Genomic DNA, 23,480 nt, shown 5'->3' with positions numbered 1-23,480 from the left:
AACCCTCCCCGCAGTACCAAGAAGGCGCATTTTAAAGTCTCTTTACGGGGAGGGCAGGGTTAGAGCCTTTGGTCACTTGTTTTCTAACTTGACATAAAACAACGTAACGCAGCCGCTCAGCGAGCCGCTGGCCAGCCTCGCTCGCCCGGGGAGGAGGGAGGAGGTGGCGCGGGGCGCGGGACCAGGCCTTATTCGGAGGCTGTCGCTGCATCCCTACGGCCGGATCGCGGCCGGGCCCTCGCCTCCCCGGCCGGTGTCTCCGGCAGCTCGGAGGCGTCGGGAGCCGCGCGGGGCTCGGGGCGGCCCGGGCGCGCGGCGCTGATTGGCAGAGAGGGCGCCGCCGTCCAGGAAACGGCTCGGGTTTCAGCGGGGGCGTGACCCGCCGCGAGGAGGCGGAGGCGGCGGCGGCGGCGCGGGCGGCGGCGGCAGGAGAGCGCGGTGGAGAGCCGAGCGGGCGGGCGGCGGGTGCGGAGCGGGCGAGCGAGCGCGCGCGGCCGCCACAAAGCTCGGGCGCCGCGGGGCTGCATGCGGCGTACCTGGCCCGGCGCGGCGACTGCTCTCCGGGCTGGCGGGGGCCGGCCGCGAGCCCCGGGGGCCCCGAGGCCGCAGCTTGCCTGCGCGCTCTGAGCCTTCGCAACTCGAGAGCAAAGTTTGGTGGAGGCGACGCCAAGCCTGAGTCCTTTCTTTCTCTCCTTCCCCAAATCCGAGGGCAGCCCGCGGGCGTCATGCCCGCGCTCCTCCGCAGCCTGGGGTGCGCTTGAAGCCCGGGAGCCTTGGCGCCGGCGAAGACCCAAGGACCACTCTTCTGCGTTTTGGAGTTGCTGCCCTCAACCCCGGGCTCGTCGCTTTCTCCATCCCGACCCACGCGGGGCGCGGGGATAACACAGATCGCGGAGGAGCGTTGCCATTCAAGGTAATCGCCGCGCAAGACGCCTCGGGGAGCTTCCCCAGTCGGGGACGTGGACGCCAGGGGAGCCCGGGACGCCGGGTGCACAGTCCTCTGGGCGGGGGGCGCGGAAGGACTGGCATTGTGGAGGGCCCTCCGTGTCCTCTCTCTGTGGCTGCATAGGTGATGGGGGAGGTGGGTGCCTGCTGACGGCCGGTGTTCGGGAAGTTCTGCCTCTGCCACCCCCATCCAGATGCTGACATCTGCCTCTGGCGTTGACGCCCCCCTCCCTGTCAAACCCTGGCGGGCGCATTCCCGCTGACTGGGCACGTTTCTCCGACCCCAGAGCAGACTGGCCGAAGGTTCGCCTGCCCGTGGCACAGCCCCGCAGGCCGGGTCCCAGGGGGCATCTCTGAGGTGCTCCATCCGTGGGTCCTGGGAACTTCCGTCCCATCCAGGCCCCACGGAGACTCGTTTTTCGGGAGGGGGCCGCTGGGGTGGGGCCGGTGACATCCCGTAGGGGTGGCGATGGTCAAGGGTGGCACTGTTGGGGAGGCGACGGCTCCAGTGCCCGGTTTTCGGTGCCGGGGCGCCCCTCGCCCACAGCCGCCGTCGGCGCTGGAGGGAGCGCAGCGCGCCTGGGGCTAGGGGGCGAACTGGACCGACTTTTTCTAGTTCGTCTGCTTGCTCTGCCGCAGCGGCTGGGAGATGTCGAAAGCGCAGGCGAGTTCTAACTTGCGCGCTCATTCTTGCTCATTCTTTCGGCGACGGGGCCGCGCTGGGGAAATCAGCCGAGGGCCCTGCGTGGCGCTGGCTCCGACCCTCGCGGACCGCGAACCTGGCGCAGGAGGCCGGCCCGGGGGCACCAGCCTCCGTCGCTCTCCTCGCACCCCATTCCCTTGCAGATCGTTCTCCAGACCCTCCTTCTTTTCGCCCAATACAATAAAACCTACCCTTAAAGGCAAACCTGCTTTCAAACTCAGGGCACCCATTATGTGTTTGGTGTGAAACGCTATCAACATTTAAAACTCCATTGTCCCCCTGGTCCCAAATCCCTGTAAATCTTCCACCGGGCTCGACTCATTTTCATCTGAAAAGCCTGTTTAGTTTGAATAGAAAAGCAATCAGGCGCCCCTCTCCCTTTCCCTGGAATGTCAATTAAAATGCAGATTTCTCTGAGCTCTTTAGCGCCCCGAGAAGGGGGAGAAAAACAGGATATTTCAGGCAAACAAATGAAAGAAGTGCTGCCCTGAAAGGGGGTGGTGGTGAGGAGCACCCCCAAGCTGCTCGCAAGTTCTGATTGGACGCAAGCATTAAACTGGGAGGGCATTGTGGTCCTGAGTCAGTGTGTGTGTTTTGAGATTTCAATTTGTTGAGGAATTTCCCGCCCAGACTTGACCCCTTGACAGCTCCCGCTCCTACTCAGTGCTGGGGAGAAGTAGGGAGGCCTTAAGCGAAGAGATGGGTCTGCACTTTGGAGGAGCCGGGCACTGTTGACTTTCCTGATGTGAAATCTACCTAGGAAGAAAACGCCAGGTGCTCCCGGTGGCCGAGCCAGCAGTGTGTCGACAGATCACCCCTTAGGTGGAAGCCCAAAGCGGAGGGCATTGTATTGATCTGCCTTCTTGGAGGGCCGGGGTTTTGGGAATGTCATGGTAAATTGAAGAGCCCAGCACAGGCCTGGCATGGGGACCACTCCGCAGCCAAGCCCTTCCTGCTTGTCACTCTGCCTGTCTTTGGGGGCAGGCTTGTGCCGAGGTGAAAATGGACCGGGGGGGGGGGGCGGGCGGCCGAGAAGAGCCATCCATCAGAGGGAGGGTGACAACTCCTCCCGCGTGCAGGCTGAGAAGAGAGTTCCCTTTCAAGGGGAAAAATAAACACGCTGGGGCTTTCACTGGGGCTCAGACTCCAGGAAGGATTATGGTATTGAAGGCAGGAAGCCGGGATTGTGGCCGCCAGCGGCATGCTGGGCCTGTGTTCCCAACACCGAGCCTGGGGACCTAATTATCCTGCCTAGGAGGTCGCACCATACTTTTGTCCACTTGGGTGAGGAACTGTGCAGACCTGTCGCCTTAGGTCCCCGCCTTCCAGAGTTTTGGGGAGGGGGCTGCTGTGGGGCTTGGACCTGGAAATGGCTGAAATGCAAATTTCTAGTGCAAGCTAGCAGGATGATGGAATGGCTTGAGATTCAGCGGAGAGCCCTGTCCACCTTTCTCTGCCTGGAGCCAAGGAGGCTCCTCTGGTTAGGGACAGGTAGGGGAGCAGGCTGGGGAAGGAGCCTGGGGCGAAACCTCTGCGAGGACTTAGGATTGTTCCTGAAGGCGTGTTAGAGGTAGAAAATTCCCCTGCATTCTGGAAATGCTTAGTAAATCAATGAGAATGTTTGTGTACTTTCCTCCCACATATGTGTAGAAATAGATCCGAAATTATCTTTTGAGGCTCTTGATTAAGAGGAAAGAAAAGTTAGGAGGAAAAATCTTTCAAGCTATCTGAAAACACATGCACACACACACACCATGCACGCACACACACCGTGGACACACACAACTGCACACATTTCTTGTTTTTGCTGCGAATCATGCCGTTTCACCTGTGCTATCTTTGAAGCTGAGGTTTTCTTTATTCCTCCTTTGGAAATGATGTGGTATATTCTTTTCCCTCATCCATTTTTATCCTCAGTCAAAGCTAAAAGGAGCAGTTTTTATGATAAGATTTTGGGAGGCTCCAGCAGTGTTGAAATCCTATGTCATAACTTGAAACATCGAGTGGGTACATAAAAAATGTAGAGTTTAGAAATTTTTGTATTAAAGGCCTCCCTCCACCCCCAATGTTAGAAAATGTGGTTCATTCCTGCGGTTCACAGAATCTGAAGCCTGAGATTGATGTGCCCTTTCTTGTGATTGTTTTAATCATTCTGTAAAGTTTGTGCATTTTGACTCTACCCTTAGTCACAGAGGGTACTGAGTGAATTTAAAGTTGCTTGGAATGTATTAAGCTTTCTTGGAAAATTCTCTTTCCCTTGGATCAAATGGGTGAATAGAATAGTAAGCTGAGTGTCCTCTTCTAACTTATACTCTGAAAATTTAGCCAATAGGTTTGCATATTGAAAGTTATTGGTCCAATCACATACTATGACTAAAATTTACATAATTTACATCATCATTATTAATAAATTCCTGCATAATTCATCAGAATTTGCATCTGCTCAGTTTCCTAACCCTTCTACAGAGGTTGAAGACATTTAGCAGCCCTGGACTGCCATTTAGTCACAGGGGAAGGGAATTCAGGCTTCGAAATCCTTTTTGGATCAGCTGCATTGAACGCGCTGCAGTTGTGTTCACTCTTCGTAAGTGGCTGCTTGGCGGAAGACGGAAATACACTTCTCCATTTGAAAATGAATCCTGACAAGTGTAAACTGGTGGGAATTATCTGTAGCCTTCCTGGGATTCTTTTGATTTTGCTGGTCTCCTTTCTTCCCAAGAGCTACAGTGAGGGTGGGACAGACTGCTCAGCTCCAGCCCAGCAGAAATGCGGAGCTGTGAGCAGACGCCTCTAACAGTTTAGCTTTCTAAAGCCCAGTTGGACTAAGAGGAGGGAATGAGGTTGGTTATGCCAACCCGAGCACTTTTAACTTGCTTTTGTAGTTGCCCTTGAAACTAAGGTCATGTTGCTTCTGCTCATTGAGGGCGGTGGAGGCGATAGTGGATAGTAGAAGAGAGCACGCGTTGCCTCACTGAAGTGGCTGCACGTATCTGAGTCCTGTAGCTACTGTTTTATCTCTGTTTCTTAAAAGTATGCTTTTGAAAAGATTAGCCTAACACATTTCTGTGGACCGGTCTGGTGGAATCACCTGGGACTCTGAGGTGAGGATGGAAGGATTTAGCAGATAATGAAAAAGAACTCTGTTTGCACACATTTGAGAGGCTGAAAAATGGTTTTATCCCACTCGGGCTGGAGTGATTTGGCATTGGGGAAGATTCCCTGACTCGCCAATCTCTTTCCTTTAGTGACTGCAGCAGCAGCAGCAGCAGCGGAGGCAGCGGCGGCAGCGCCTCGGTCCCTGAGCCCACCACAGGCTGAAGGCATTGCGCGCAGTCCATGCCCGTAGAGGAAGTGTGCAGATGGGATTAACGTCCACATGGAGATATGGAAGAGGACCGGGGATTGGTACCGTAACCATGGTCAGCTGGGGTCGTTTCATCTGCCTGGTCGTGGTCACCATGGCAACCTTGTCCCTGGCCCGGCCCTCCTTCAGTTTAGTTGAGGATACCACATTAGAGCCAGAAGGTAAGTCATTTAATTTCACTTTTCAAGTTTGTTTTGGGATTTGTCTGGGGACAGATTGTTAAGGCCTGTTTTAGAAGCAGCTACTCTTGCATTGTAAATGAGGCTTCTAAGAGCACCTGACGGTGGTCTCTTGGTTCCCCGCAAGGCAGAGCTGATGAGGGAAGGTCCTTTGCTGCAACACTGCAGGCAGAATGGTATAGTTTGGTGGTTTCTTGCTGTGTGTGTTTCTCTGTGCTGGGTGAGGGAGGCAGCTGGAGCTCACCTTTATCCAGCGCCCACGAGAGCTGTGAAAGGGACGAACCTTGGGAGGATGAATGTCATCTCTAGTCTCCCCTAGCAGCATTCCTACTCCTTACAATGTAAAGAATTGCTATTTTCTGACAAAAGGAACCACTAAAAGAAATTGCCAACATCTGAAATGCTGATGTCTTATTTTCATTGTTTAAGGAGAAAAGAAGGTTCTGAAGTTTAGCGCAGAGAGAGAGGCTTGACATCTCAGAATTTTTTTTTTAGCCATTGTAATTCCTAATACTTAAGCAATGCATCATCACAAAGTGGCAGATTCTATTTTAGGTAAACTTGAAAGTGAATGTGCCAGGGGATCTCCTCCAGCTGAGAAGCTCCAAGTATCACAGGGCATGCATTGGTGTCACAGCTTTGGAAACTTAATTTTCAAAGTGTAAGTCCAGTTGTGAGGACTACATGAGGCTGAATTGTTCAGCGTAGCAGATTTGAAACCTCTCTCCCAGCCCTTTGGAGACAACGTGAGCCAAGCCTCTACTTGGTGCTGCATTGAAATCTGTCATCAGTAGGGAATATTGGTAGCTGAGTTATTTTTTGAGTGGTAATCCGAGAATAAAACGGCAGATCCCAGCACTCATCGCCACTTAATGAACCTGTTTGCAGAGAGCCCACCTGGTGCCTGCCTGGCTTTAGGAACCCGCAGCAGTACGAATGGTGTCTGGGATAAGCTGAGCTGCTCTGGGAACACATCCCGTGCGTGGGGTGAATATACAGCACACTTACCCAGTGGGGTAGGCTGGGAGAGGACAGAGAGCCCAGCCTCCTTAGCTGGATCAGGACAATTTAGGAAGGAGGGTTGTGTCCATCTGAGATGAGAGTTCTGAGAGGCATGGGCTCCCCAGGAAGACCCCGGGCATGTGTCATTAAAGGATGAGGACCGAAGCACTTATCACCTGAAGCAATCGTGTGAGACTGGGGAACTTTCTGTTACACAGAGGGATGGCAGCTCTTTAATTAATGGGTGTGGTGACATCTCCCAATCTGGTAGGAGTTTGTGTCTGAGGCTTGTATAGCTACAGCTACTGGCCAGTTATGGAACTGCCTCTTGGTAACTTATGCTGGGACACCAGGATGAATGTAATTTGCAGTGGTGATGCATTTTTATAGGGCTTTCATGTAAGAGGGAAAAAGTTCCTGGTTTCTGAAAGTCATGCCTGTACTTCTTTAATTTTGCTAATAATTAAAATGGATGTTTCTGTAATTGCTGGTTTTCCCTTAAGTGCGTGGCTCAGCAAAAACTGAGGAAGCTTGAGCAGGGATTTCCTACAGTGTGGGCTTTAGGAGCAACCCAGGTTAGGGAAAAACTGTCATTTCTCATTTGGCTTTTCAGAGCAGCGTTATTGTGAGTTTATTTCAACATAAAGTGTGAAATGGTCCCGGAGGATTTGTTTTACTATATTTAATTCTTGAAGGAAGTTTAAAATTGTGTATACATGCAGGGAGGGACAGGTGAGGCAGAGGGAAGAAATAGTGGAAAGGGACGAAGTTCCCCAAAAGAGTCTTTGTGTAAGAATTTAAATCCAACAATGTGGGTATTGTTGGAAGCAGGCCTGCTCAACCTGGGATCTGTCGATGCACTTATGGACCAGGAAAGAGGTCCATGAAGTTCTGGAAGTTTTAGGTAATATTTTGTTAATGTCCTTTTGTGCATTTTTATGGGTTCATAGTTTCCATGAGCTATGAGTTCATTTGCATCGAGAATTATGAGATGGAAAAGAAAAGATGTTTTAGAGGAAGGTGCAAAACCTGACAAAGAGGAGGCTTTGGACAAGCATACAAGTCCCGGGCCTCAGTTTCCCATTCTGTCATCTGAGGGCTTGAAAAGATGATTTTTAGGGTTTCTTCATTAATAGTCATTGAATATTAATGTCCTCAGAAGTCTTCTGACTCTTCCACCAAAAGGTTGTTAGGAGATTTCCATTTGACCTGAACTTAAAGAGCAATTAGCACAGGGGCTGGCATCCGGTAAGCATTGGGTGCATGGCCTTGTCACCATTGTCGCCAGTGAGCTGGGAACATGGGTCTTCCCAGTCCCGTGGGCTGGCTGTGCCAGGTGCCACAAGGTCAAAAAACATCTAGGCCTTTGGAGACAGTTGAGAAGAAAGTTGTTTTGGGATGGAGGGGGCCTTGGTGTTTCCAGGAAGCTGTGTTTGCTTTCTGTAGGGTCCCCACTTCCCCTCATCTGTTAGTTTAATACTGGCCACTGATTTGAGCCCTAAGACCAGTTCTTCTGGTGCAGGAGTTCTGCTTCGGTGTCAGAGGTGATTAGGAAGGTCATTGAATTACAGATGAGAACGGAGTTTTTAACAACGGAGAATGGGCTCAGGTTTAGGCTCTGTGCTGGCGAATTGGAGAGAGGGGGGGAGAGAGAGAGAGAGAGAGAGAGAGAGAGAGAGTGTGTGTGTGTGTGCGCGCGTGCGTGCCTGTGCCCCTGTCCATCAGTTCTCCATGGTTAGAACAACTATAGCTTGGTTAGCAGTAAGTTCCACCTTGACCTTCAGCGCACCAAGGTCTTATCTTGTAAGACTTCTTGGTTTGCTAATTTATTTGGAAGCTCAGTTTAGATAATGTCTATTGAATAGGAGAAAAATGTGACTGAGAAGTTCCAGGAAGAAGAAGCCTGGGCCCTAACACTAGAGGGTCCTTTTCTTTTGGCCCCTCAGGGAAAGGATATGGTTAGTCATCTTGGCTTTGTACAATGTCATGTCATGTCATATCATATTATATGTCATATATATCATATATCATATATATCATTTGTCTTTTGGACCCTTTCTGAAGTAGTAGCAGTAGAGTTGGGTCCACTCAGTTGACTTAAGAAAATAATCTCTAGAAGATTTTAGTTTTTAATACTTCAGATTAAATATGAGTTTTCCAATTGGTCATTCATTGTTAATTTCCTTTTGGCCATTCATTGTTATAGGGGACCAGCAGAGGAGTGAAAACATGGTTGACTCGAAGGGGGGCAGTCCTCAATGCCAAGTACTATTCTGTTGATTAACATTATAAATATTTGAAGTATAGTCAAGCTTGATTACCCTGAGAGGGGGCAACTCTTACTTTCAAGTTCTTCCTGACATTGTCACCTACTCTGGTTAATTAAGTCATTGTTGACATTAATGGCATCTTTGTTTACACCAACCCAGTAGGAGCTAAAATGAAAGGGCTTTTCAACCCTAAACCCTTAATTACTTTCCCGCCCTCCACAGAGTGTGACTCTGAAAAGTAACAACCTGAAAAAAATGTAGTTTGTGTAGCAATTTTTTGTCAGTCTTCTGAGAGGTGATGGATGCCCTCCTGGACCAGCGTGAGTCGGTCCAGAGTTCAGTAGCAGAAATATTGAGGACAGGATCTGCACAGAGACCTCCCTAAGTCAGATTTTTCCAGTATGGTTTAAGTCCTTTGTTAGAAGTATTGTAAATGTCATAATATTAGCCATACGCATTTAATTGCAAGTTAAAAGAAAGGAAGAAAGAATATATCCGCATACCAAGAGTGAATGATTTAAAATAATCTTCTGTTTCGTATTATCTGCATCTTTGTTTTTCAATATGAGTGTTAATATTTAAGAGTTGACTGTAACTTGATAGTTAGTTTTGGAACAAGGACTTATTCTTGGTCAATTAAACCAAATGCAGGCTTATGCAGTTAAATACACAATGAAGTACACATTCTTTGTTAGTATATAAAGTGTTTCACAATTCATAGACCAAGAGCCATGTTAATATTACTTATAGAGCAAAAATCTGGCAAGCCCAGAGAACTGGTACTTGTATCATCTCTATACTGGCTCGCTCTGATTCAACTTTGGGGTATATGTGTGTGTTTCTGTTTTGTCTGTTTATTTCAACCAGTTAAAAGAGCGTTTATACTATGCCAGTGGCCCCGCATCGAGCCATAAGTAAAGACTTTATTCCTTTCAAGTCTTTTTGACCCAGTTGAGGGTGAGAATTCACAAAACCACAGCAATCCAATATGAGATGTTTTTAATATCAGACTTAACAAATAATTACATGGCTGTGAAATAACTGGGGTCGTGTTTAAACTGGAAGTGTTTTGTTTCATGTTCGTAGTTTCAGTAAAATGTATCCACTAGTCTTCCAGTTTGCAGACTGTTGTTTAGGTGTTTGTTTAGCCAGGGTAATTGTTAAAAACTCCCTCTAATCTAGTTTACTCTTACATTTCCATTGAAGCTAATTTTAGTCATTAAAGGAAAACATGGGAAATGGATTTTTGGGTACCTGCCTGTTAAGCTGGGTAGGAGATATAGCTGGTGTGCTACTCTCCACTGTACTGGTCTGATTCTTAGCAGGGGAGCTGGGGGACATCTCTGTGAGCAGTTCAGAAATTATTTTTTGGAAGTTTTTTGGGCTCTTCCACAGATAATTCTGATCCAGTGGGTTTTATGCAACTGTGCAAAATGCTTATGGTCTCTATTTTTCTTTTCCTTGAGAGATGATTTTAGCCTTTGGTTTTTTGTTTGTTTTTGTTTTTTGAGACAGAGTCTTGATCTGCCGGTGCAATTGTACCCTCACTGTATCTTCAAACTTGGCTTACTGTACCCTTGAACTCCTGGGCTCAAGGGGTCCTCCAGCCTCCTGAGTAGCTGGGACTACAGGTCTGGCTAATTTTTAAGAATAGTTTGGGCCGGGCGCGGTGGCTCACGCCTGTAATCCCAGCACTTTGGGAGGCCGAGGCGGGCGGATCACAAGGTCAGGAGATCGAGACCACGGTGAAACCCCGTCTCTACTAAAAATACAAAAAATTAGCCGGGCGCGGTTGTGGGCGCCTGTAGTCCCAGCTACTCGGGAGGCTGAGGCAGGAGAATGGCGTGAACCCGGGAGGCGGAGCTTGCAGTGAGCCAAGATCGCGCCACTGCACTCCAGCCTGGGCGACAGAGCGAGACTCCGTCTCAAAAAAAAAAAAAAAAAAAGAATAGTTTGTAGATACAGAATCTCACCATATTGCTCAGGCTGGTCTCCAACTCCTGGCATCAAGCGATCCTCCAGCCTTGGCCTCCCAAAGTGCTGTGATTACAAGTGTGAGCCGCCACGCCTGTTCTAGCCTTAAGTTTTGCATTTTTTATCATCTTTTTTGCTATATCCCATATGAGATTTAGAGATGGCTCTACTTTTTTAGCTTTCTTAGCATTGAAATGCTTGGTGTTGCTAACCATACCCCATCTTTACCACACCGTCTTCCTCCCTGACTTGCCTTCTTAGTGTAGTTTGGCCAAGAACTTGAGGCCAAGTTTTGTTTTTTTTAAATTTTTTAAATTTTATTTTATGTTTGAGGGTACATGTAATGGTTTGTTATATAGGTAAACTTGTGTCATGGGGGTTTGTTGTACAGATTGTTTCATCACCCAGGTATTAAGCCTAGTGCCCAACAGCTGTTTTTTCTGCTCCTCTCTCTCCTCCCACCCACCCTCCACCCTCAAGTAGACCTCAGTGTCTGTTGTTCTTTTCTTTGTGTTCATGAGTTTTCCTCATTTAGCTCCCACTTATGAATGAGAATATGCAGCATTTGGTTTTCTGTTCCTGTGTTAGTTTGCTAAGGATAGTGGCCTCCAGCTCCATCCAATGTTCTTGCAAAAGACATGATCTTGTCTTTTTTTATGGCTGCATAGTATTCTATGGTGTATATATACTACATTTTATTTATCCAATCTGTTATTGATGAGCATTTAGGTAGATTCCATGTCTTTGCTATTGTGAATAGTGCTGCAATGAACATCTGTGTGCATGTGTCTTCATGGTAGAATGATTTATATTCCTTTGGGTATATACCCAGTAATGGGATTGCTGGGTCGAATGATAGTTCTGCTTTTAGCTCTTTGAGTAATCACCACATGGCTTTCCACAATTATTGGGCTAATTTACACTGCCACTAATAGTATATAAGTGTTTTCTTTTCTCCACAACTTCACCAGCATCTATTATTTTTTGACGTTTTATTAATAGCCATTCTGACTTGTGTGAGATGGTATCTCATCGTGGTTTTGATTTGCATTTCTCTAGTGATGTTGAGCTTTTGTTTTTTTCATATGCTTGTGGGATGCATATATGTCTTCTTTTGAAAAGTGTCTGTTCATATCCTTTGCCCACTTTTTATGTGGTTGTTTTTCTTTTGTAAATTTAAGTTCCTTATAGATGCTGGACATTAGATCTTTGTTAGATGCATAGTTTACAAATATCTTATCCCATTACATAGGTTGTCTGTTTACTCTGTTGATAGTTTCTTTTGCTATGCAGAAGCTTTTAAGTTTAATTAGATCCCATTTGTCAATTTTTGCTTTTGTTGTGATTGCTTTTGATGTCTTTGTCATGAAATCTTTGCCCATTCCTATGTCCAGGATGGTATATTGCCTAGGTTGTCTTCCAGGGTTTTATAGTTTTGGGTTTTACATTTAAGTCTTTCTTCCATCTTGAGGTGATTTTTTGTATATGGTATAAGAAAGGGTCAGCTTTGATCTTCTGCATATGGCCAGCCAGTTAACCCAGCACCATTTATTGAATAGGGAGTCTTTTCCCCATTGCTTGTTTTCATCAGTTTTGTTGAAGATCAGATGGTCGTAGGTGTGCAGCCTTATTTCTGAGCTCTCTATTCTGTTCCATTGGTCTACGTGCCTATTTTTATGCCAGTACCATGCTGTTTTGGTTACTGTAGCCCTACAGTATAGTTTGAAGTCGGGTAATGTGATGCCCCCAGCTTTGTTATTTTTGTTTAGGATTGCCTTGGCTATTCAGACGCTAAGTTCTTTTAAAAAGAGGTCTGATTGAACAAGATGCTGGACAGGTTATTGTGGTGGTCCTTCATATCTTGAAGATGTCTCCTTCTGTAATAGACAAAAGTCACACTTTTTGCAAGTTTCTCTTTCCTTACCGTGATTTGTATGTGGTGGCTGACTTCTATTTATATAACTTCAAGCTCTTGCCATTTAAATATTCATACAAAAGTATGAATTGTTGGGACAAGCCACGGTCATCCTTGAAGAGTGTGTGTCAAGTAAAATAGGCATGCTTTAGATTTTCAGTAATTTTGGTTTGGGAAACGTGTACCATGCCAGAGCTTTCAGATGCTGAATGTGTCATTTACTCCACTTTGGAATACCGTAAGTAATTCTGCGCCATTGTGGACTTTGGCCACATCATGCCACTCTTAAAAACTTCTGATTCTTTTTTTTTTCCGAGACGGAGTCTTGCTGTGTCACCCAGGCTGGAGTGCAGTGGCGTGATCTCGGCTCCCTACAAGCTCCGTCTCCAGGGTTCACGCCATTCTCCTGCCTCAAGTAGCTGGGACTACAGGCGCCCGCCACCACGCCCGGCTAACTTTTTGTAATTTTAGTGGAGACGGGGTTTCACAGTGTTAGTCAGGATGGTCTTGATCTCCTGACCTCATGATCCACCGGCGTGAGCCACCGCGCCTGGCCAAAAACTTCTGATTCTTTTTGACAGTACCAAGTCAGAGAGCTAAGCTGTGATATATTCTTTCCTTTAACCCCTTGTCTAAGTAAAGAATGGTAAATTCCAATTCATTTCAGAATAGAATGCACACATAGAGAATTTCAGGTTATGCTGAATGTGTTTTATGAGGGGGCTAAAAATAGCTTATAAGGAAAATGCTGATAGATTCAGGAATGAGAACAAGGGACGCATTTATTTGTATGATTTATATAGCACCTTTCTTGGAGACAACTCAATTCTGAGCTCTAACGTTAATAAACTATATAAATTGTCGTGATTATTTTTGAACCCTTGAGCTCCTATATTACTATATGTGACCCATTTTTATACCTGACAGTTTACTGTTAAATTTTCCATACTGACCAGTTGTAATATTTTAAAAGTATCCAGACATTGAAAAGGCCAACTGTGTGTATCTATGGTGTGTGTATGTGCTCGGGGGGATGTACTATAAAATGAATGTCAAGATCATTGCAATGGTTAAGTTTAGGGTTTAAACTCTATGAACACCCTTAAAGTTCAGATTGTCAGTTGACAGTGGGATTGTCCCCAAAGATGTGTGGTTGCCTTAAGGAGCCTTCTTGTCCTGCTAAGCCTCCTGGATTTCCACCAATGCATGTTGCATTTCTACCTGGCTGCAATAGACGCACAATTGAATATATGTCGTGGACATTTATAAATGTTTCAAATTTAAAGCCAGTCGAATTTTTAAAAGAATAAGAATCTTCTCTGCATTTAATCTAAATTCTGTATCTGCCATTCTTAAAAATAGAATTGATTAAAATCGTTTTGGATGGCGTGTGGTATGCTTTCTGGAGACAGAAACTAACAGAGGGAACTTGACCTTGGGAGGTAGGTTTGAATCTCTTCAATATCTACTGATGCTGTGATTTCAGAAACATTAGATAACCTCTCTGAGCCTCAAAGATAGTATCTATCTTGAAGCGTGCATGTGCAGATTAAATGCAAATGAAATGTAAAGCCCCTACTGAATTTCCTGGCCCAGAGTAGGTATTCATTAAATGCCGATTTCTTCCCTGTCCCACTTCCTGTCAAAGTAAATCTAAAACTAATATTTCCTGGACCAATAAGATGTTTATAGTGTATAGTGATAATTGTCTGATGAGAGGTGTTTGCATTAATTAAAATGTAAAACTGGCTCTAGGCCCTGGATTTGTCCAACCCTTTTTATTATCTTGGGCTTTTGCAAGGCCCATGGATTTTAGCAATGGGAACATCCTGCTGCTTGCAGTCCAAATGGTTCAAGGTTGACATTTTTTTCCCCTCTGTTGAAAAAAGTCAGTTGCAGCTCTGTAATAATAACAGCAGACACATACTTCATGAAGAACAATGTATTTTGGCAAAAGAGTTCTGTCTGAGGCTTCAAAATACAAAATACACTGTCACATTGCCATTAGGCCCCGTGAAGAACATTGGAGAGGGGTTATGGAATCAGTTGGGGTGGGGTGCGGTGTGGAGAGGGGTTATGGGATTGGTTGGGTTGGGGTATGGGATGGAGAGGGGTTATGGGATTGGTTGGGGTGGGGTACGGGATGGAGAGGGGTTATGGGATCGGTTGGGGTGGGGTATGGGATGGAGAGGGGTTATGGGATCGGTTGGGGTGGGGAATGGGATGGAGAGGGGTTATGGGATCGGTTGGGGTGGGGTATGGGATGGAAAGGGGTTATGGGATTGGTTGGGGTGGGGTGTGGTGTGGAGAGGGGTTATGGGATTGGTTGGGGTGGGGTATGGGATGGAGAGGGGTTATGGGATCGGTTGGGGTGGGGTGCAGTGTGGAGAGGGGTTATGGGATTGGTTGGGGTGGGGTACGGGATGGAGAGGGGTTATGGGATTGGTTGGGGTGGGGTACGGGATGGAGAGGGGTTATGGGATCGGTTGGGGTGGGGTGCGGTGTGGAGAGGGTTTATGGGATTGGTTGGGGTGGGGTATGGGATGGAGAGGGGTTATGGGATCGGTTGGGGTGCGGTGCAGTGTGGAGAGGGGTTATGGGATCGGTTGGGGTGGGGTGCAGTGTGGAGAGGGTTTATGGGATTGGTTGGGGTGGGGTGCGGTGTGGAGAGGGGTTATGGGATCGGTTGGGGTGGGGTATGGGATGGAGAGGGGTTATGGGATCGGTTGGGGTGGGGTATGGGATGGAGAGGGGTTATGGGATCGGTTGGGGTGGGGTATGGGATGGAGAGGGGTTATGGGATCGGTTGGGGTGGGGAATGGGATGGAGAGGGGTTATGGGATTGGTTGGGGTGGGGAATGGGATGGAGAGGGGTTATGGGATCGGTTGGGGTGGGGTATGGGATGGAGAGGGGTTATGGGATCGGTTGGGGTGGGGAATGGGATGGAGAGGGGTTATGGGATCGGTTGGGGTGGGGTATGGGATGGAAAGGGGTATGGGATTGGTTGGGGTGGGGTGCGGTGTGGAGAAGGGGTTATGGGATTGGTTGGGGTGGGGTATGGGATGGAGAGGGGTTATGGGATCGGTTGGGGTGGGGTGCGGTGTGGTATGTTCTGCTTTTGGCCAGGCTGGAGAGGGGAGCGCCATAACATGTTATGGTCATCCTTGCCTTGTTTACCTGTAGTGACCTCTCCTGAACACTCCTAGATGAGATTTTCGTCAGCATGGAAGGGAGCTTAAGGAAATTGTGATGGGACCCAAAGTACTGAAGCGGACAGGAGCTGAACAAGCATTTGCACGTGATACCCCTATGGAGGTTACTTGGTAGCACAGACTATGAAGTGGGGGCAGTATGGATGAGGTCGTGTTTCTTTAGCCCATTCCTTGAGATGATGATGATGGTGGTGATGATAACTGGCTACCATTTATTGACTGCCTGTCATGGTTGGACTCTGTGCTAGGTACTTTAACATATATTATCTCCCATCTTAATAACCCAGAACATCTTGGGTATTCCTGTTCTCATTTTATGGACAAGGTAACTGAAATTCTTGGGGATCAAGTGACTCCTTCAGGACCTCATCGTTAGTGAGTGTGGGCCCAGGTCTTTGGGTGAATGTGTTGGTGTAAGAAAAATTTCCCTTCTCCTTCCTGAGCAGGAGGGTTTGTTTTTTTTTTTGCTGGAGAATGTGGTGACCCCTCATTCTTTCCTAAATCTGTCATTTGACTGTTAAACCTGTTAGGGACACCGCTGATTGATTCTGTTTCCTTCTCACACATCCATACTGAATTCTCCTATAGTCATTTGAAGAAAAATTCCAGGCAATAAAAATGTTTAATAATTATACTTTGTGATTCTTCTAGAATGGCTTCTGGTGGCATGTGGCTTATTGGAAAGAGGTGAACCCTGACTGCTGCCAAGGAGACCAATGGGAGACTGGGTCCCAGTTGGTGGTCCAGGCTGCGCCACACCGTAGGAGTCCAGAACAAGAAGGGCTGGCCTGTGTTGCCCATTGACGCGTGACCCATCTCAGCAGAGCAGGCCGTCCCGTTATTCCTTGTCCTGGATGTCTCTGCTGGTTTGTCCCAGTGCCTGCTAACCCTCAGCTATTGCCACTGATATTATGTCAAGCTTTTCTTCCCAGAATTTCTGATTTACGATTGGGTAGGAAGTCAAGGCCTACCTGCATAGACAGACCCCTGTACCCGGAACTCCCACAACCTGTGGTCATGGAAACAAGCACCAAGGCCTCCCCCACACTTCTAATGTCACTATTCTGCAGAGATTAGGAGCAGAGACTAAGAAAGCCAAAAAAGAAAAAATTCCGAGAATGAAAAGGCCAAAAGCAGAAATACCTACTCTTTCTCCAGTCTTGGCCAGGAAGGATGTCCTTAGGGGAAAAAAAGAGGCCAGGAAATGGAGCCCATTTTTAAAGCAAGCAAAGATCAGTTTGGTATTAAAAATAAAAAGTGAACCCCCGTACCAGCTAATGTGGAGGTGAATCAAGGCTGGTTTAGCCAGCTGAACTTTGTTCTTGGCTACTTGTACAGCGATTGCAGAACACTCAGGGTCCCAGGCGTTTCAAAGTGGGAGTTGAGTTTTGGAGGAAAGTTGTAGAATTCCTTTTTTTTTTTTCTTTTGTGAGACAGAGTCTCTTGCTCTGTCACCCAGGCTGGAGTGCAGTGGCGCGATCTTGGTTCACTGCAACCTCTGCTTCGTGGGTTCAAGCGATTCTCCTGCCCCAGCGTCTAGAGTAGCTGGGATTACAGATGTGCACCACCACACCCGGCTAATTGTATTTTTAGTAGAGACGGGGTTTCACCATGTTGGTCAGGCTGGTCTTGAACTCTTGACTTCAGGTGATCCACCTACCTCAGCCTCCCAAAGTGCTGGGATTACAGGTGTGAACCACCATGCCTGGCTGTAGAGTTCTTGACTAGGAGATGCTACAAATTTCCCTCTTAAATTTGCAACTCCCCATGCGATGACAACTTTCAGAGCTTGGCAGAGGCAAGATGGTATAAACATGATTTTTAGATTGCAGGGTAATTGCTGTGGTTTCTTTGAGTTTTTTCATCCATTTGTTCCCCAAATAATTTTTGAGACCTACTATGTGCCAGATTCTGTGGGGATAGAATAGCAAGCAATAAACAGTTGAGTGGGGGAGACAGGCTCTTGTCAAATAATTGCAAAAATGAAGGGCTAGGGCCAGGCGCCGGTGACTCAAGCCTGTAATCCCAGCACTTTAGGGGGCTGAGGTGGGTGGATCATGAGGTCAGGAGTTCGAGACTAGCCTGGCCAACATGGTGAAACCTGGTCTTTACTAAAAATACAAAAACTAGCCGGGCGTGGTGGCAGGCGCCTATAGTCCCAGGTACTTGGGAGGGCTGAGGCAGGAGAATTGTTTGAATCCGGGAGGCAGAGGTTGCAGTGAGCTGAGATCCGGCCACTGCACTCCAGCCTGGGCGACAGCGTGAGTCTCCATCTCAAAAAAAAAAAAAATAATAAAATAAAATAAAATAAAAATAAATAAACAAAAATAAAAAATGAAGGGCTAGATCCAATCAAAGGCGAAGATCCTGTGAAGGAAAATCATGGGCCGGAGGCATGTGCCCCATGTTTAGGAGTTTCCAGGGACTGGGACTAGAAAGCTGCTGCTGCTGCTGCTTTTTTTCTTTTTTCTTTCTTTCTTTTTTTTTAATACTGGGTCTCGCTTTGTCGCCCAGGCTGGAGTGCAGTGGCGCAATCACGGCTCATTGCATCCTGGACCTCCTGGGCTCAAGCGATCTTCCCACCTCAGCCTTCTGAGTAGCTGGGACTACAGGCACAGGCTGATTTTTCTTTTTTTTCTTTTCTTTTTTTTGGTAGAGATGGGTTCTCACTTGTTGCCCAGCCTGGTCTCAAACTCCTGGGCTCAAGCAATCCTCCCACCTTGGCCTCCCAGAGCGCTGGGATCACACGTGTTAGCCACCACACCTGAGGCTGGGCTTCCCCTTAAGGAGGTGGCACCCACCTGGATTGCAAGGCTGACCCTTATCAGTACCAGCCACCTGGCCTGCTAGGTGCATTGCTAGGTTGACCCCTTGTCCAGTGAGGTGATTGTCCAGGGCCTAGCCTCTCTGCTGTTCCTTGCTGGCTTCACCTGTTGATGTTAATGGAGGCGGAGCAGAGGCTGCTGAGTGCATGTGTGCAGCTGGGCTCAGAGGCCCCCCTTCTCCCCCCTTACGAGGTGCTTGCCCTTGAAGGTGTGGCGAGTGAGGAGGCGGGTCAAGGGCATCCCGGCAGCCTCCACTCGAGTGGGTCATTTCAGCCTGCTTCCTATCTCTTTTCTGTTACTACCTCTAATTGGCAGAGTTTCTTGCCAGGCCAATGTGGAGGCAGAGAGATGGCCGGAGGGTGGCCAGGGGAGTCAGGTCAGGTGTGGGCAGGATGGCGAGTCTGCCTCCTCCCAGGTGCCTTGCCCGGGGGATGCCCTGTCCCAGGAAGCCTATGTTCGTGGGAGCCGCGCACAGCCCTTCTGAGATCTAAAGCTTCCCTCCGAATGCTGCTTTGGAGGGTTGTGAGAAGTAGTGACTCTTCAACGTTTGTTTGTTTGTTTTCTTGAAGCTTTTACCTCTATGCAAGTATGCGGTTTGGAGCAGGGAAGAAAGGTGAACTGTGGTGGCGCCCGTGCTTAACGTGGAATGTCCTGAGTTAATGTGGGTTTCGGTCCTCTGGCTCAGGATTCCCCGAGGGAGAGTTTTTCTTTCCTCTGCAAAACACAGGAGAAAAGTGATCCCTGTGGCTCCGACCTGCCTTCCTTGGGTCCTGCGGTGCAAAACCAGCTGGGATCGTGTCCCGTCCACCCGAAGGCAGCATGGGGAACCTGTCCACCAGGTCATTCCCATTCAGTTGCTTGCTGCCGGTTCCCCGGGCCACAACTCTGTGCCTTCAGGCCTCCGCACGGATTTCGATGCTGGCCAGGCCTGAACTTGCTGAGCCTCAAGCAGCCCGATCAAACCCATTCAAATGAGGAAGACCATCTGTTTCCCAGTCTCCAGCTGCTGCCGCTTCATTTGCAAATGGCTGGGATGCTGCTGAGGGGATCAGGCCGGGGACACATCTGCAGCCTCTGAAGGAGTGTTGGAACCAGGTCCTGCTGAGCGAAGAAAGGCCCAGCCCTTTAAATCAACTTGCCGAACAGTACCCCCAGAAGGCTCTGAGTTGAGAAAGCAGGAGGCAGCCTTGCCCTCTTGAATAACTCTTAACCTTCCCTTTTCTTTTGTAGCCTTGGCCACTTTAAAAGTATTTCTTTATTCAGAAAGTGCTTAGTGTGGGAGGGCCTGCTTGGGGAAAATGTCAAACGGGATTTGGACATCGATCTGACCTTTCAGGGCCCATACGGGGCAAATGTATCCGCTGGAGTATGCACCATTTATTGAATGTCTACATCAATATCAGGGAGGTGAGCTTGTCCCAGCAGCAGCTTCTAGGAGCCACAGGTAACAGTAAGTGTGGCAAGGTGACTGTCCCTGCAAAGCTGCTCCTGGAATGCAGTCAGGCTTTAGGGTATGCTCTCTGGAATGCAGGCCAGCCGTCCCAGCTCGCAGTAATGCAGGCCCTTCGCTCTGTGGACTGCCTGAGGCACAGCTGTGGGGACTCTTGCCCATGGTTTGGTGTTGGCAGGGTTATTCCCGGCATGCTGTGGGGCTGGCTCCTGAGCCCTGCTGGGGTTCTCATCTCAAGGGAATTCTGTGGTGTGTTACTGTGCCCCACATACAAATATCAGCTACTCTCAGATGTGTTGGATAGATGAATAGTAGAAGGTATTTTAAGAAGCCACAGGCCTCTTTGTAAATTAAACAGGCATCATACATGGGTGTTTATAATGATGAATCTCACAAAATCTTCAGATGTTTAGTCTCATTTAGGAACATTCCAGAAATCCTCACTTAGGTAACCTATATATGATGAGACCTACTTGTTTACTTGAAAGAAAAGCTGTTTTGAAGTCAGAGGAATGCGAATGGAGGTGCTCACATGGTTGCAAAAAGCAATCTGCCGGCCAGTTAGTATCAGCTATGCCCGGTAAACAGGAACCCAGGAGTGCCCTCCTGGCCAGGGCTGAGTTGCAGGATGGGGACCCCCCCGCCGCCGACCCCACACCCGCCAGGACGAGGAGTGCTCGCTGTCAGACGTGCCCCTCTCTTTAAGTATACAGAGGCCTTCCTGGGCAGCCTTTGACTGTGCCCTTGTGGTGACCTTGCCCTGCAGCAGGCACCCCTGGAGATGTTTTTCTCTTCTCTAAAGCGTGACTCTGAGGCTCAGCGATGTGAGGCTGTCCAAGCCAACACGTTCACTACCGGCAGAGGCAGGTCTCAAACTCTCATCCCTGGACACTGGAGCTGAACTTCTTGTAGTGTGGGTCTTGGACCAGCAGGATCAGGCCTCACCTGTGGGAAATAAAGAATGTCAGTCCCCACCCCCAAGCCTACTGACCCAGAATATTTTGTTTTGTTTTGTTTTGTTTTTTTCCTTTTGAGACGGAGTTTTGTTCTTGTTTCCCAGGCTGGAGTGCAGTGGCACAATCTCAGCTCACTGCAACCTCTGCCTCTGAAGTTCGAGTGATTCTCTTGCCTCAGCCTCCCGAGTAGCTGGGATTATAGGCTCCCGCCACCAGGTCTGGCTAAGTTTTGCATTTTTAGTAGAGACAGAGTTTCACCACGTTGGCCAGGCTGGTCTCTAACTCCTGGCCTCAAGAGACCCACTCGTCTCGGCCTCCCAAAGTGCTGGGATTACAGGTGTGAGCCACAGCGCCTGGCCGACCCAGAATCTTTGGAAGTGGGAGTGAGGAAGCTGTCTTAAATTGGCCACATGGTTTTATGCACAGTAAAGTCTGAGAAATGTTGCGTTGATCCCTGCTCCAGTCCCTCTCCAGATCCCTGCTCCAGTACATCTTTTGGGTGGAATGGGTTGGGGACGCAGATTGTCTTTGGCTGTGCATGTGCTAGAGGATGAACAGGATGAGATGGGAGCAGTGCAGTGTCTTAATGGGAATCGGGATTTTCACAGAGGGGCTATGGGAACTGAGCTGAATAGGGGCCTGCCAGGCAGCATAGCAGGCTGGGCTCGTAGGTAGAGGGAAGAGTACCCACCACGTGGACAGGCAAGCCAGAGTGTCAGAGAGAGGGGGTTATGGGGCTTGGAGCAACCAAGCCTCAATGCGTGTGATGTTCTTTGGGTTTTATTCTCTCTGACTTTGGAGTGGTCTGTGCCTTTTTTAAAAAGTAGAGATCATGTGCTTTTCAGAAGATTTCTCTGGGGGTCTGTAGTGGCTACAAGGGGCGCACCATGGGTGATGAGTTAGGCGCATTGCAGAGGTCTTGTGGAGGGCTGGAGGAGGCCTGTGGGATGGAGTTTTTTGCTCGTACTTTCTTTCAGAGCTAAGCTTTCTATCAGGGATAGGTTTAATAGGTGAAGGGTTGTCGGGACTGATCAGAGGAGGGGCCAGAGGAAAAGAGGGGCTTCAGGGCTGACTTGGAGCTTGGGTGGCAGTTCAGTGGTATGACTCCCTTCATCGTGTAAGAGAAGAGGCTGGTGGAGGAGGAGGAGGTTGAAGGTGACTTGCTTGTTTTGGATACGACCTCTGCAGACATCCAGGGTATGTGTTTCCTCCCCTTGGGCAGGTGGAAATATGAACCTACAAGCAGGGACTTGAGTGGCATCTGCGGGGAGGAGGTGGGAAAAGCCACAGGTGCCCAGGAGACTGGAATGCAGGGAAAGGACCAGAAGAACCAGAGGCGGAATTCTAGGCATATCCATGGATACAGGAGAGGTGGTAGGGAAGGAGAAGTTTCTTAGAAAGGCGAGAAGAGCTCCTTGACATGTTCCTGTCCGTAGGAACACATACACACGTGCACGCACCAGCAGGAAGCAGAATGCTAACTGAAGGTAATTAACCCTCAACTCTGTGTTACGGATTGAGAAATAGAACAGGAGCCCTGCCCCCTCCTCTCTCACTTTCTGAGCTTCCACACTGAGAAGACCTGGCTAGGCAGCTTTGCTTTTTTTCCTGCTTAGCGGAGGAGTGAGGATTTCAGCCGGAAGGTCTTTCTGATGGCGGATGTGTAAGTGCCAGGCATTGTGCCGGGTGCCTTCTGTGTCCTATCTCATTTATTATTGTTCCTGCTCCGAGGACGTGCCTCAAGGTCACACGATTTGTAAATGGCAGAGTCTCAGTGTCAGTGACAGGTCCGTTTGGTCTCTCTCTCTCTTTATATATGTGTATATATATATATATATATATATATATATATATATTTTTTTTTTCTTTTTGAGATGAAGTCTTGCCCTGTCATCCAGGCTGGAGTGCAGTGGCGTGATCTCGGCTCACTGCAACTTGCGCCTCCTGGGTTCAAGCGATATTCTCCAGCCTCAGCCTCCCGAGTAGCTGGGACTATAGGCGCCTGCCACCGTGCCCAGATCATTTTTATATTTTTTAGTAGAGATGGGGTTTCAGAACCATGTTGGCCAGGCTGGTCTCGAACTCCTGACCTCAAATGATCCATCTGCCTCGGCTTCCCAAAGTTCTGGGATTACAGGCATGAGCCACCATGCCCGGCCTTGGTCTGTACCTTTAACACCCCCAGCCTTTTCTGAAGAGTCACCAGAGAAGGGACAAAAATGAGGCCACAGCCTTAATGCTAAGGGACCATGAGAGGCTTGGGGTATAGCTGTCTGTTAAGACAGGTGCTTTACTACTTTGTAAGATGAAGAGAGCTGCCCCTGCCTGAGCACTGTCATTAGGACTCAGGGGATGGAAGCGTTTTAGGACCGGAGGGTTCAGTTTCAGGACTGGAGATCACAATGCATTCATTTTACAGAGTGACATCTCTGTAGGGCCACTCTTCACCCTAAGATTGTGTCATCAAAGGCCAGGCACATCCTATTCACTCCTTCACCTCCTTGTGAGCCCCCCACATGCCTTTTGATGAAAGGGTTTTCCCTAGGATAGTGCGCTCCAGGAAGCCCTGAAGGGCTGAAGGTGTCCCAGCTTTCTCTGCTGCGTCCAGCAAGTGTATTTTCAGAAGGTAGGAGGCTCAGGCTGGGCTGGCCAGGCAGCCAGGCACACAGACTCCTCATTGTACA

At 48.4% G+C, this 23,480-nt stretch overlaps 1 protein-coding gene across 15 annotated transcripts in view; it reads left to right on the top strand.

The window, feature by feature from the left end:
• Positions 1-430: 430 nt before the first annotated feature.
• Positions 431-23,480, top strand: part of FGFR2 (fibroblast growth factor receptor 2) — a 122,766-nt gene continuing 99,716 nt past the window's right edge. For 12 of the 15 annotated variants that reach the window (XM_077947654.1, XM_015148337.3, XM_077947657.1 and 9 more), the window contains exons 1-2: positions 431-913; positions 4,894-5,173. In XM_077947654.1, coding sequence (XP_077803780.1) covers positions 5,008-5,173 — 166 coding nt within the window. In that variant the 5' untranslated portion in view covers positions 431-913; positions 4,894-5,007. Of the gene's footprint in view, positions 914-2,311; positions 2,423-4,083; positions 4,233-4,893; positions 5,174-23,480 lie in introns of those variants that run through there. The other 3 variants (XM_077947656.1, XM_077947648.1, XM_077947649.1) reach the window with 2 other exon arrangements.

The sequence above is a fragment of the Macaca mulatta genome, chromosome 9, assembly GCF_049350105.2.
Source record: "Macaca mulatta isolate MMU2019108-1 chromosome 9, T2T-MMU8v2.0, whole genome shotgun sequence".
Classification (NCBI taxonomy): domain Eukaryota; kingdom Metazoa; phylum Chordata; class Mammalia; order Primates; family Cercopithecidae; genus Macaca; species Macaca mulatta.
Note: the sequence above shows the minus strand (reverse complement) of the source record. Positions and strands in the feature narration are given on the sequence as shown.